Source organism: Styela clava, chromosome 14 (genome assembly GCF_964204865.1).
Source record: "Styela clava chromosome 14, kaStyClav1.hap1.2, whole genome shotgun sequence".
In the NCBI taxonomy this organism is placed as follows: domain Eukaryota; kingdom Metazoa; phylum Chordata; class Ascidiacea; order Stolidobranchia; family Styelidae; genus Styela; species Styela clava.
Window position 1 is genome coordinate 17686552 of NC_135263.1, and position 14737 is coordinate 17701288.

The following is a 14737-nucleotide window of genomic DNA, read 5'->3' on the forward strand; positions in this document are numbered from 1 at the left end:
TTTTTCAAAATTGCTGCCTTTAAATTTTTCCCAGTCATGATTTGAATATGTTCAATGTAAGGTACGCTTTTGCGGTTACGGCTGCGGCATAAAGGATGAAACGTTTAATCACTATCATATTTTAAATTTCATTCCTGATATACGGTTTCTATAGCGCCAAATAGGAAGTCAGTTAATCCGTTTGCCATACTGTACTATCGAAAAACAAACGACAAAATAAGCGATTAGTTGGAAACCTAATCAAATTACCTTATGTTCGTTCTCAACGGGAAGCGATTTGCTTTATAACACAATGGGAACAGAAATGTGCATATGGCCTGGTTTATATAATGAATAAAATCGCTCTAGATATCACAAGGATAGGAAGGTTCACATCTACTGTGAATCAATTTTGTCGATGTTATTTTGTCGTTGAGGATGGAATTAAGGGCATGCACAATCTTAGGAAATGTATATTTTATAAACACCGCCATGATGTTAAATAGTTATATTATTTATTTTATTGATGACCAAATATTGAGGATAGTTCACCATCAGAAGACATTCCATAAGATAACCTTTCCAAACTTGAAGTAGAAAATAAAGTAACTGAAAAGGAGAGGTTGTCACAAAGGAAGCAGTTAAATAATAAAATGGTTAGTTGTCCTATGTACAGCATACTAATTGGATATCATGCAGTGTATAATGTGTATTTTTAGTATTTTTATTTATCCCCAGGTAGCACATGCACAAAAAAAAATAGTGCAGATGTCACAATCAGATCATCACAGTCACAAATCATCTTATATCGAATAAGGTATAGGATAGGATTTACATATTTATCCAGGAAGAGAGGAAAGCCGATAAGACGGCTTATCCATATGGCGAACCACGACCTCTCGTCCGGTTACCATTCCAAGTCGGGTATGGGATTAGTTATATTGTTTGTTTTCGGAGGCATGGACTTGGTGGTGGAGGAAGCCGTAACCGACCAGCGGTTACGTGAACCACCCAACGACGGCGAAGAGTCCAGCAATCGTCTCGCACATAACCATCCCTGCATTGGATTCGAACCTGCGAACCCACGCAGAGTAATTAGAGGTGCGGTGGCGAGCGTATTCCTAACGCTTAGCCCGTTGAGCCACACCGCCGCACCGTATAGTTTCTTATTATTAACTGTATAATTAATTCATCAACACTTTCAAAATGATATTTCCTTGAAAGGAAAATTCTGATATGGCAGTAGCCCTTTGCATATGACAAACTGCTTTTCAGGAAATGTTAATAATACCAAACACTTATGTTTTAGAGGTCATAATGCAGATAAATAAATAATATTTGACCGCAACCAGGTTATATTTACATACTAGATAAAAACAGGGATTTTTAGACAATGAGGCTGATGGGAAATGACTCGTCAGAGAATATATTCTCAACTTCAGATACACATGAAATCAGCAGAGACAGTCCAATAAAGCGTGAAATGCGCCAAAGTAATCCATTACCAACTTGCGGAATATGCATATTCAACACTACAAAAAGCCAAGAGGATATATCAACTGGAAGATGCAGATCAAAATGTAAAAGGTGGCAACACCAAAATTTGTTTGCGAAGCTTGCAACCCTAGGTACTCATCAAGTAATGGGATACTTCAAATACTACACAACAGTTATCTTATGCATATGGTTGACTTTTACCAGTTGTAATGCACACCCCAAAGAGAACATTGTACATGAAGATTTTATTCGTCAATTTCGTTCAAATCAACCAAGATGGATTGGAAAAGAATATATAAGCTCATACAATCCACTAGACAGCTTCAAATTTTTGTTCCATAGTAAAAAAATGAGACATTATATGAACAGCCTGGATGAAAGTTCACAAGAAAGGCTAGAGGATGGGATTACAGGAATGTGGGCTGTAAAATTGAAATTTGAACATGACAAAGATAGTCGAGAAGAACTTGATTTATCTGCTGATATAATAGCACAAGAACATGGTTTAGAAAACCACGGGCAAATAGGAGAATTGAAAGGTAAGAATAGCTTTACAAATCAATATGTTCCATTAGGCATAAAACGAAAAGTTCGTAACATTCATATATTTTCAGGGTATTATCTCTTCATGAAAAAAGACAGTCCAGAAACATGGACCACCATGGCATCTGCAATTGCATCATCATCATCAATACAAGAAGAAAGGGACGAGCAACAAACGCCAAAGACAGAGGAAAAGTCTATAACATCCCATACTACACCTTATGTTGCAGGTCAGATCTTATATTCGATTTTTTGAAATGCAAAGGTAAAAATAAAACAAAATAAATAAAATTACCAGTAAAGGAAACAACATACAGTATATAGTTAAAGTTCAGATGATATTACTCAAGGTATAATTAAATTACTGATTACATCAGTTTACCACTTTCAAATTTATACAACGGGCAAAAAATTCAGAATGCTATCTTAACCATAAACTTTTTGTATTGCACAAATTCAAATACATTTTTTATCAGGTCTTGCCACAACGACAGATTCACCAGTGACGACTGACGTATACACAGATGGTGAGGTAGAACCAACACATTTATTCAGTACTCAAGAACCTACTCAAAGGATGCTTGAGAAGGGGCTTATACAGCACAATCAAGTGGAATGGCAGGGTCATCAGGTACCAGGAAATACTAAAATAACACAGAATTTGAAATTTTGCCGAATTACTTTCACAACTCTTCATATACTTGAAATAATATAAAATGTGTTTCCTTTTTATCTCTATAAAAGTTAATGCCCTAAACATATAATAATCAATATAAAATAATCACTCATATGACTAAATTAGCTCTATTTTCTTGCAGGTTCTGCTGACACGCAGCAAAAGAGGTTATCTTCCAATATTGAAGATGGATAAAACAGACTTACAAGCAGAAAAACGATTAAAACTCAAAAATCAAAAGATCACACAAAATGTTACTACAACTACATTAGATTTTGCATCAGTACCAAATACAACAATGCTCATTAGTACTAAATCACAACTAATACCATCTTCTCCCAATCCGAGTGAAAAAAGTGAAGAAGAATCAAGACATAATTTTTATATAAAGATCGTCAATAAACATTCTCATCCTACTACAGTAACACCACAACAATTGGAAATAACTTATAACCAAAAATATAAAGATTTAATTGGATCGAGTGGCGGAGGTATAGGTGGTCGAAGAATGGGACTTGATACAGAGGAAGAAGAATCAGCAGGAGATTGGTGGCCACCTTATAATGCAGATTCTCTGGAAAACAATCATGGAACTAGTGGTAAATTCAGTGATCCTTTATTCTTGAGACAATGGCATCTGCAGAATTCAGAAAGCAAAGCAGGTGTCGGTGATTGCAATGTAACGGGTGTATGGAAATACGGAATTACTGGAAGAGGGGTTGTGGTTGCAGTTGTCGACGATGGAGTCCAATGGGACCATCCTGATCTTATAGACAACTACTGCCCCGAGGGAAGTTTCGACCTTAATGCAAATGATGATGACCCCATGCCTGTGCGAGATAACAAAGAAGAGAATAAACATGGCACAAGGTGTGCTGGAGAAATAGCAGCAGTGCCTAATGACCATTGTGGTGTTGGAGTTGCATATGGCGCCAAATTTAGTGGAATAAGAATTCTAGATGGACCTTTGACAGACTCTATGGAAGCAGCAGCATTTAACAAACATCTCGACATCAATGATATATACAGGTATATATATTGAGATAAAGCATTAACTTTCACATCCATGACTATAACGATATAGAATTTTTGGTGGAACTTGACCATTTTTTCACGGGACCTATCTCAAATTAAATGCTAAATGCGCCTCTGTCTCATCTACTTTCAACCTGTAATATTCTAATTTTCTTCACAAATAACACTAACACTAACTTTTTAGTTGTTCTTGGGGTCCAGAAGATGACGGAAAAACAATTGATGGGCCACATCCACTTGCACAGGCAGCACTAAAGCATGGAGTAGTTGCAGGAAGACATGGATTAGGGAGCATTTACATTGTTGCCAGTGGAAACGGTGGTCATAAAGTAAGAATAGTTCCGGCATATATAATAACTGCATTACAGTACAAATCAATTTTTCTTAGATTAAATGTATAGAGTGCCTGCCTGTCTGTCTAATATGATGCTGATATTTCACGAACTGACACAGGTATTTACTTCAGACTTGAGTTAATAGTAATCATGTTTGATATCTCATCTTTTACATTCAGGGTGATAATTGCAACTATGATGGCTATGCGAACTCAATCTATACTATCACTATTGGTGCTGTAGATGAATTTGGTCGTGTTCCTAGTTATGCTGAAAAATGTGCCTCTATGCTTGCGTGCACCTTTAGCAGTGGGGCAGGTAATGAAGGTGAGTTTCCTTTCAACCAGTATTGCTTTGCGAACTTTTATGCATACCATATAGCTGGCTTCACTACGGTACAATGTACAATAAAATATAACAATTGATTTTTCAGATGGAAGTGCAAGGAAAATAGTTACTACAGACTGGACATTGGGAAAGAACAAGAAGAGGACAAGCGGCTGCACAGAGTCCCACACTGGCACAAGTGCCGCCACTCCACTTGCAGCAGGTAAAACCATTTTTCTATGTGGATGGAGTTGTAAAAATTGTATATTGGTATGATGGTATTGGAATTCCAAAGATCACTCTGTGTACTTAGTGAAACTGGTATCAAGTTTGCATAAAAAAGTTTGTGTACTGAAGTTCAGATTTTGTTAACTCTTCTATCGAAGAGCTTAAAATATTCCGTAATAGTATTAGAAAATTATCTAGTTCTGGGTGATTACAAATCTTTCATTGTCAGGTATGGTAGCACTGATGTTAGAAGCAAGACCTTGCCTTACTTGGAGAGATATTCAGCACATCATGGTTATGACAGCAATAAAAATTAAACCTGATGGCGAAGAATGGACTACAAACAGTGCAGGATTTCATCATAGTGATGAAAGAGGGTAAGAGGAAAATGTAAACCCTAATAAAACGCTGTCCTCTGTAAAATGACACTACTAACTTAAAACATGAACATTTTGACCAGGCTTGTTATATCTTAAATTATCACATTGCTGTGATTGTTTTTAGCACTCTCACACTTACATATTTGGTTATAAACGCTTTTCACAGATGCTAATATACTTTTTTTTACTTTCCTATTCAACCACTAATGACTTTTAAATTGACCAAGGTTTAGATTTTGCAGTGATAGCTGATTGGATTATTATATTTTTATAACATTCCATTCATTGCTAATAAACATTGCAGTATTGCAACATTCATTGCAGTATTAATTAGGTAGTAACATACTAACATTCGTTAATTTTCTTTTTTGATTACAGTTTTGGACTGTTGAATGCTTGGAGAATGGTAAATGCTGCTAGAGTGTGGCGTCCAGTACCTTGGCTTACATCTCTTGATTTGGAGTGCCCTGATCGGCATCAAATCATTCCGAATACAAAGAAGCGAGCTCTCATTGTAAAAATGTTGGTGACTGAAAAACAATGCCGCAACAACATGGTGTATACATTGGAGCAAGTTTTGGTAAGAATATTTCATTTTTGCCTATGTTTCAATTGGTTTTAAATTATTACCACAGCCTTTTTAGGTAAACTCAAAATAGATATTTGTTATATGCTATGAATCAGCAGAAATAGTAGTTTTAAATTAATAACCAATGTTTATCAAAATACAAAATCTAACGAATGGAGGAGAGTGAATATGATAAATTACATTGCAAGCGTTATTTCTACAGACTATAAACATTCATCAATTTCAGATAACTGTCGACATTGAGCATCCACGCAGAGGAGATTTATTTATTTCACTTGTGTGCCCCAGTGGAACAACATCAGTTATAGGCGGACCACGAAAAAATGACGACTCTTCAAGTGGCTTGTGGAACTGGACCTTCGCCACCGTTAAGTGTTGGGGCGAACAACCATTTGGTACCTACAGGTATGTGATAAGGATGGTGGTTCAGCCACACCACAAATATTGATTTATTGCCTCCAAGCAATAAATTGCTATGAAAATTACTATATTACAATTAATGATTTATGATGATACCACTTCACTTTATTATAATTATTTTATAAAGTTCTTTAGTAGTCGAGTCAAAAAAGCCTATAACAAGTGCCTAAACTTATTATGTTTTTTTCAAGGTTGATCATACATGATACAGTTGATCGACCAAGAACAATGATGGGAGAACTAAGAAATTGGAAAATAACTTTATATGGATCAATGCTAACACAGATTGATATTGAAGTAAGTCGAATTTCGATTTCAAGCGAATATAAAACAACTTTATGGATGATTCAATGTCTCACTGGTATTTACTCATCTAAATAAAGTGAATCTATTTACAACATACATTCAGAATTTCAGTAAATATCGCTATCAATCAATTACAAACACAAATCGAGCATATTGATCAGCATTTTTGTCTAAACCTATGTGATGCAACAGGAACGAATCCATTTTTTTTCTCACAAATGTTTATTTTATGACTCGGCCACCCGTATTGCATTCAATCACATGATCAGACAGCCAACTCATGAATAGGTAATAATGGAGTCGATGTGTTTCTATCAATCAATGTTTTTTCCTAAAAAAATGCTGGCATAAATAACTTCAAATGGAATGTTTTGTAAAATCTATTAATCATTTCATAAAATAAACTTAAATTCATAAAATTCATCATTTGATGAAGATCTGATTAATTATAATTTATATTTATTGGCAAAGGTAGGAGTATTTTGGAATATCAAATGGATGAACCATTTCAATACTTAAATAAAAATTTCTTAAAATCATTCGAATGCAAAACAAGACCAATTGTTAAACTATTCATGTTTTACAGGCTCAAAGAGAAAGAGTAGAGGAGGCAATGAGCGGGGAATATCTCAAACCCTTCAATATTGATGACTTTGCAACAAATAAAAACAAGAGCAATAACTTAACATCATCAGACAATATGCAAGTCGGATATTGCCCTCCATTAGAGCTAAATCAATATGAATCAGCGCTAACAGAAAAACCACCAACAGAACGAGTTCTCAAACTTATTGCTCTATCAGGCTGTTTTCTTCTACTTTGGGGATTATATTGTTCTTTAGATGTTATTACAGTACAGAAATCAGAACCTGAAATAGCAGTTATAACTATTCATGAAGAAAACAGAAATGAAACGAAATCAAACTTTGTTCACCACGTTTCTAAAACAAATAGCTGGTGGACAGAAACAACTCATTGGTTACTCGGTGAAACTAAAAGTGAATATTGCAAACCTTTAACTAAAAATATAGACTCTTAGCACTGAGAACATTTAGCTCATAATACAAAACTAGACGAATTATAGACAATTCTCAATTACAGAATTGATATTGATTGGCGATCAATATTTAATAGTTTTATTTGTGTTGTTACATATTTTAATATGTTCCTCCTCAGAACATCGTTAATGTTCAAACTCAAATGTTGCTTTCCGGAAACTAATTTGCATATGCACAGTCAATTTTGAAATAGCAAGGATAAGGCTGATGACACAGACCTTGTTTGCTTTGGACATCTCTGCCTGCCTGATGAACATTACGTAATCACTGTGAACCTATGCATGGTATACATACTGCCAAGTTACAAGTTTGGTTACCGTGAAAATAAGACCCCAGATTCTCATTCAAGTTTTGCCTGAGCAGTGCTGCATTAAGCTTTATTTTAAAGCAGTAAACCGAATTTACAATATCCAACTTAATTATCATGCTCAATGAGCATAAATGTTAATTTCAAACGCCAAAATCACCATTGCAATCCATGTTGGTGCGTGCCCAGTGCAACCACATTATACTAGAAATATTTTCTTTTTAGGCGAATTTATGGTATGTACACTCAACAAAAAGATTAGATTGAAAAGCTAAATAAAAGGACTTGAAATATCTGTTTTTCGCATTGCATTGAATGAAAAACATATAGGATTTCAAATCAATACGATAAAGTTATAGACATAGGAATTGGCAATGACAATGCAGTATATGGTTATGCAGCTATAAAAGTGGTAAATAACTCTGCTGTAAAGTCATATTTGCAAAGTCAATTTGATGTGTAAGCAGCACTGTGAAAAATATGCTGATTAAAAAGCATTGAAAGTTTACAATGAATCACATTGATTTCTCAGCTACATTTTGGTGTTGCGTTGGTATTTGTATTAATTTCATGAATGTGCCCATTCCTGTTTTTGTTTGTCATTGTTCGCTTGTTTTTATACTGTGAAATGTGTATACAACATGTCATGTTTCGCATTACCTCTTTTTATCGTTTGATATTGAAGCATTTCTGTCCCTTAAAAATAAAAATTCTTCCACAATGAAATGGTATTGGTCTTATGGAAATGGTTACATGTAAGAAAAGCAAAACCGTTGATTTTTTAAGGTTCATTAGGTATTTCACACGAACTTCTGTACTGGCCTATGTCCAATGGTAATCTTCAATTGCTTTAATGTCCTTGGTAAGCATCATGGTATGTGTACCAATATGGAGGTAACTAATTTTGTTGTACAGTTGTGTAAAAGAGTAAAAGGACGGAAACCCATAGGCAGGGGGGATAAACATTGCCAATACAAACAGTCCACGAACTCGTAATAGAACTGAAATGAAGAAAATCGGAATAAAATTATGGCCCAACCCTAACCTGGTACACATACTATGGGAGTACCATAAATTTAACATTCGACATCAGCATCTCAGTAACATTATAAGAGAAACATTACAAACAATGACATGACAGACCAGAGACAATCTTTCGATCACAGACCCACCAACTTATCTAAGCAAAATTATCTAATTATAGACATATTTAAGTTCAAAATTCCCACTATCCACTCAATTATGAGACAGCTCACTTCTGGAAAGCGAAGAAAACTTCAAATGAATTATAAATTCATTGAATGATGCTCGACTCAAATCACTGGCACCAAGCGCAGCACACATACACATGTGAGAATCAATGAAGCATCACTCGCCATGGGGACTTTCCCAAAGAAGCTTCAGAGTTTGCAGGTCATCAAGCCACTGAGTATGGGAAGTGCATTCAATAAAACTGAGCTTAATGGATTCTTCATCGAAAATATCGTAATTGTTGCTCTTTCAGGCACAAGATGCTGAGGTTCAATCATCTGACTGACATAACTGTCTTTATTCTCATTATTTTTTTTTCAATTTTCTTATTTTGTAAATTTTGGCTCCAAGTACTGCGAAGCATTCGCTGGCATATTCTTTGACAACAATGCTATGCTACTAAGAATGAATCTTGAGTGAAAATTTATTATGTTATGTTGCATTATAGACATTGTGCTATTGGTGAAACTTGTTTGCTTCCTAAATTTTAGACGGTGCCGCGTGTCGGAGAAGCCATTGATGATAGTGATGATTATCTGAATTATAAGGCTTCACTACAAGCACCTAAGATATTTGCGGTGTATTGTGATGAAGGTTTCAACCGAGATTTTTTATAAGCAAATCATATTATAACCGATATTGCCACGTTTGTCACATTTTTGTGGTCCCCACTGTACAAATTTCACAGACCATGTGGACCCTAAATTGGTGCCTTGCTACAGAAAATATATATTTCGAAGAACAAATAAATCATACCTGTGGAATTTCTGGCAAACGATTGTAACTAAGATTCAAATGTGTAAGGCGATCCAGGTAACAAAGTTCATTCCCAATCGATGATATTCGATTGAAGCTAAGGTCCAGCTCTTGTAAGTTTGGTAGAAGTTTCTAAATAATGAAAAATGTTGAAATTAAATAATTTGAAGAAAAAGGTATGACAAGACTGATTACATAACCATTATTCTTATTGATTATGGGTAGAATCAGACTTCCAAAGACAATGGTTACGTACAGAAAGATTACTGGAGTCCCCACAATTGCAAATTAGTTCAAAAACTTACTGCTCAATTTCCTTCATCATTCATCAAAGGCCATGCATCGATGCATGCATGGCACTCAATTGGCTGAACCTGGCTTTTTTATGGCCAGTAGTGTCTTTGCGAGTGACCAGGTGCCCTATATTAGGATGCCTCAATGGCTTTCCACTTCCGTGATCAATATCAAAAATCATTTTCTATAGTATAGCCCTACTGGCTATAGTTTTCTCAAACAAATTCCATCAACATTCGAAATTATTCAGGTCAATGCCAAGTTACAAAATTAAAAACACTAAGAAAATATTATGACTTTATAATCATGCCTACTGTAGACACAAAAACATATTCACATTAATTCAATATTGAATTTTTCAAAGAAAAATTCAAATTCTAGAAGCAGATGTATTGTAGTTTTAGCTAGCTCTTAGTTTTACACTCACTTGAAAAATAATTCAAATGTATTGGTTGAATAAATTTTGGCAATATAACATTTGATTCATGATTCTGTAATAATATATTTTCATACCAGTGAAGAGTCCAGGCTCGTCAAAAAACATTCTGAAACTTCGAGGCAAAGTAGTTTAGGCCATGACATTGGTCCGCTTTCATCCATGCAGCATGAGGATAATAACTCATGCAATGTGATTGTCCCTCTGAGAAAACAGAACATATAAAGCAGGTGAATGACCATAGTCCAGCAGTTTCCCAAGGGGGGCGATTACCTAAGTGCGCCCCAAAAATTACCGTAACAGTCGTCAAAGCCCTTGTAAAATCTCCATAATACGAGACAGAGCCATGTCTTTTTGTTGGCATTAAACTCTCAAATTTATGTTATTCAAAAGTGTTATTCTGAAATTATAATAACAGCAATCTCGTATATAAATATGTATATAACTAAACATTGAACACAAACTTTCCATTCCTTTATAACAGTTATAACCTAATTTCAACACAGAAACTAATTCTTTACTTCCAGTCCAATGAGCATTTTGGGAAAATAATAATGTTTCTAAAAAGTCAGTGTAGGGTCATTGACAGAACAATGCAGTTAGCAACTTTATTATTGTATCTCAAACAGTTTTTTGCTTATATCTCATGACTAATCCAAGCTTATTTCAAAACAAATTACTCAGAAAAGAAAACTACATATACAACAGATACATCCTATTAAATTCTAATAATATTTGACATATTCATAATCAATAATCGTATTATATACTTTTCTGCAATCAGCGTATGCAAATTTGTGCTGACAGCCCGTAAGCCTTTGACGGAGTTGAGACATGGTCCGACTATATGAACTCGTTCCAAAGATCGAAAGTGCTGCAATTCGGCAATGAATTCTCCAGAACAGGATACCTGAAACAATCCACACTAGATAAATACCTCGTTTCAATGATAAACAGTAGACTCAGTTTTTATGGAGCAGTATCACATAAAGCAAAAAACGTAAATCCAAGTAAAGCTGCAACAAAGCAACGAAGCGCTGTAGCTATAAAAAATAAAATATATGAACCAGTGAACAAGTCTTTGTAAAGGTAAGCGATAATCTGTGGGAGTGTTTACAAAGATGGATAAAATTTTCACGTTTGTCGTGAGGGGGGAAGTAAGCCAATAAGATGACTTAATCATAAATTGAGTATATGACAAATCATTACATGGCAAAGCACAGCTTCTCGTATAACCTTTCCAGTAAACACAAATGCATATATTGCGCAATAACATATAATCATGTACACATCTTTTATTGAATGACAAACAATCATCACCTATTATCTCAACTACGACAAATATGAACCTTGTTGAGTGATAATCTGATTCAGGTATCATTCATACTTGATAAAAGAGTCATATTCAACATTAAAATGAGTAATTTGAAAAAGTCAGCAAAAAATGAATGCTATTGATCTACAAATTTCTAACAATTTCCTGCATAACATGCATGGTGGTATGGTTGAGATAAATTAGTCAATTGTTCATATATCTTAAAAAATTTGTTTTGAAACTAACCAAGAATATTTAGTTATATAATTCTTTCCATTGAATTTTTTACTAAAAAAAAACAGATTCAAAGTAATGAAAAAAATACAATGACATGATGTTACATGTTACAACTTTGACAAGTCATAGATTATCAATTTAAAATGCTTAAAATGAAAACATACTAAAGCAAATGTACTTTTGAACTAAAAATTATGGATATATATAAGTATTCTGATCAGGTCATTACTGTACTACTTTAATAAACAATAAGGTCTCCTGTAGTTTTGTACCTAACATACTTCTAGTGGGCATACCATAACAATTTTTTCATGTGTCAATCCTAACCCTCACCTGACTATGCCATCCCAAAATTACATCACTATGATGTCACAATCACGGCATAGAGCTTGCCAAAATATTTGTATGATCGTCCGATTGGCATATGCGCTTATGATAAAGAACTAATGCGATCATTGTGACGAGAAAACGAGAAAAATAGCTTGCTTGATTGCCGGTGATCGTCTGCGCGTCTTGGATGACAATTCGTATAGTTTGAAGGGCTCTATTATATCAGTGTGAATTTTTGGATGATGCAATCAGGTGGGGGTTAAGATTAACAAATGAAAAAATTGTTATGCTACGCCCACTAGAAGTACTTTAGGTACGAAACTAAACTAGACCCGAATAATGAATATCAAAATTGACTGTGAAGCATTTTATGCGGGGGTTCTAACACAAAAGAGAGTCAGCCATATCATTTTTTATATAAAAGCTATAATTGGTAACATTTTGTCAAGAAGCTTCTTGTGTGTGGGTGGAACCTTATTTATATTCTTCATTTTGAAATTGGTATTCTAAGCAAACTCTCAAAACTTTTAGCCACTTACCTTCAAGTCTTTGAGAAGTTGAACATTATTGAAAAATTCTTCAAACTGGTCTGGTGCGACTTGACGGGAATTAGAAGAAAATTCTGGGCCATTTTGGTAAAAGTTCAGCAAACTAAATAAAAAAGAAAGATGACTCAATAGTGAGATATGACTCTGTAAATATCGAAATATCACCTCGACAGATTGCATCTATCAAAACACTTGAGTCTTGAGTTATTTAAACCAGTGCTCTTCAAACTGGGGGTCTTGACCTGCCAGTGGGTCATGAAATGGGGATCGTGGTAAAATCTTTTTCGACACTAACTTATATTAAAACAAAATATCGATCAAATTTGAAAGATTTGGAACCAGTACTGAGACCCCCAAAATAGAGCCAGGATTCAATCTTTTGTGCGTGAATATGCAAGCACATTGGTCTCATCTTTAATTGGATAGGTATTGTCAATTTTATTCTTTTCCAAACTACTTCCTGTATCATCAAATTTTACTTTATTTTAGTTCATGAGGGCGAATGTGGTCGTGCCAGGTGGGTCGAGATGAAAAATGTTTGAATAACTCTGATTTAAACTATATTGTGATATTATAATACAGAGCAGATGTATATTACAAAATTAAATGTTATTGAAATTATTACGGTATTATCAGGATATTTCAAAACTGATGGCTAAGGTAAGGTTGTATAGATGATTCAAACTTAAATCTTCAGGATAATTCAATTACATGTATAAAGATGAAGTTTTAAAATAGAGTTATTCCATTCAGCAGGTCAGAATATCACTAGACAGCTATTTCAGTATTTCTGTGTTCAGGTGTTTATCACCTGCTTGCCATTTTACAGTTTTATCTGAAATACAATCTGACAATATTTACCAAATTTGCCATGGCAACATGATGTTACCTACTTGTGATAGTAATTCTGTGATTACAGTGCTTAATATTAATAATGTGTTTAAACTTACTTGGGGAAGTTCCTCAATTGCTGTGATGTGAAATGTAACATCTTTCTCGGAGTGCAACCCACATCTGGTTGATTATAGACTTGAAAATATTTATTTAGCCTCACTAAGGCAAGTTCATACATTTGCAGAGACTCTCTATCACTGGCTGAAGTCATTATTGTGACTTTATAAAATAAAATATGAGAAGCTGAGAATCAGGCGGATACGGTCAGACAGTCTTGCCATTGCCAGACACCAAAGTTACCCCAGCCCACACTCGCTCAGCCCACACTCAGCCTGACGTCAACGGGTTAACCAACTATTTTACTAACTTTATAAACGTTATCACATAAAAACTTGGTGGCTTTGACAATATAGAGACCATATCTGATATACGCAACGCAAATGCAATACTAAACACGGCCCAGTTACTCCTAATATGGCCTAACAAAAACGAGTGTGGGCTAGCGTCACACGAGTGTGGGCTGGCATCCCACGAATGTAATAACACATATCCATGTTTATCTCAGCACCAGAATCTCTCAAGAGTCCGGCAATTGATGACACAAAAATGGCCACAATTGCCGGGAAAATGAATCAAAATCAACTGAACATAATATGTCTATACAGTGTTGCCAGATATGATGGTAAACAAGCATGAAATTCGCCGTCGCGAGAACAAAAAAATTAAAATCTAAGCTAAATATCACAACTGTTCTTTTTATGAATAAAAAGTAGTTGTAAATATATAGCATATATGATTGGTAAAACTCTGTTTGTTCTTATTCTCAGATTTCCACGATACACAGAATATAAATCTTATAACATTTATCCACACTCGCTTTGAATGGTTTACATCGTCTTCTCTCCTTATCGAAAGATATCCTAGTCGTAAATCCAATTAAATACTGTAAACGTGAGCTCGTGATTCACGTTATAAACAGAAACTTCTATTATCTCA

General features: G+C 34.7%; 2 protein-coding genes across 2 annotated transcripts in view; one reads left to right on the forward strand and one right to left on the reverse strand.

Annotated features, from left to right (window-relative positions):
- Nucleotides 1-14282, reverse strand: part of LOC120341513 (uncharacterized) — a 31376-nt gene extending 17094 nt beyond the window's left edge. Inside the window, exons 1-5 of the mRNA XM_078120250.1 lie at nucleotides 13798-14282; nucleotides 12839-12950; nucleotides 11188-11327; nucleotides 10495-10621; nucleotides 9688-9819 (exon numbers count right to left, since the gene is read on the reverse strand). Coding sequence (XP_077976376.1) covers nucleotides 9688-9819; nucleotides 10495-10621; nucleotides 11188-11327; nucleotides 12839-12950; nucleotides 13798-13952 — 666 coding nt within the window. The 5' untranslated portion in view covers nucleotides 13953-14282. The remainder of the gene's footprint in view (nucleotides 1-9687; nucleotides 9820-10494; nucleotides 10622-11187; nucleotides 11328-12838; nucleotides 12951-13797) is intronic.
- On the forward strand, nucleotides 1252-8406 carry LOC120341514 (uncharacterized). Its single transcript, XM_039410040.2, has 12 exons — nucleotides 1252-2015; nucleotides 2091-2249; nucleotides 2496-2650; nucleotides 2838-3724; nucleotides 3915-4059; nucleotides 4245-4392; nucleotides 4499-4615; nucleotides 4850-4997; nucleotides 5379-5580; nucleotides 5816-5994; nucleotides 6201-6306; nucleotides 6902-8406. Exons 1-12 carry the CDS (start codon nucleotides 1373-1375, stop codon nucleotides 7352-7354), a joined length of 3342 nt encoding a protein of 1113 aa, XP_039265974.2. The 5' UTR covers nucleotides 1252-1372; the 3' UTR covers nucleotides 7355-8406.
- Nucleotides 14283-14737: the final 455 nt, after the last annotated feature.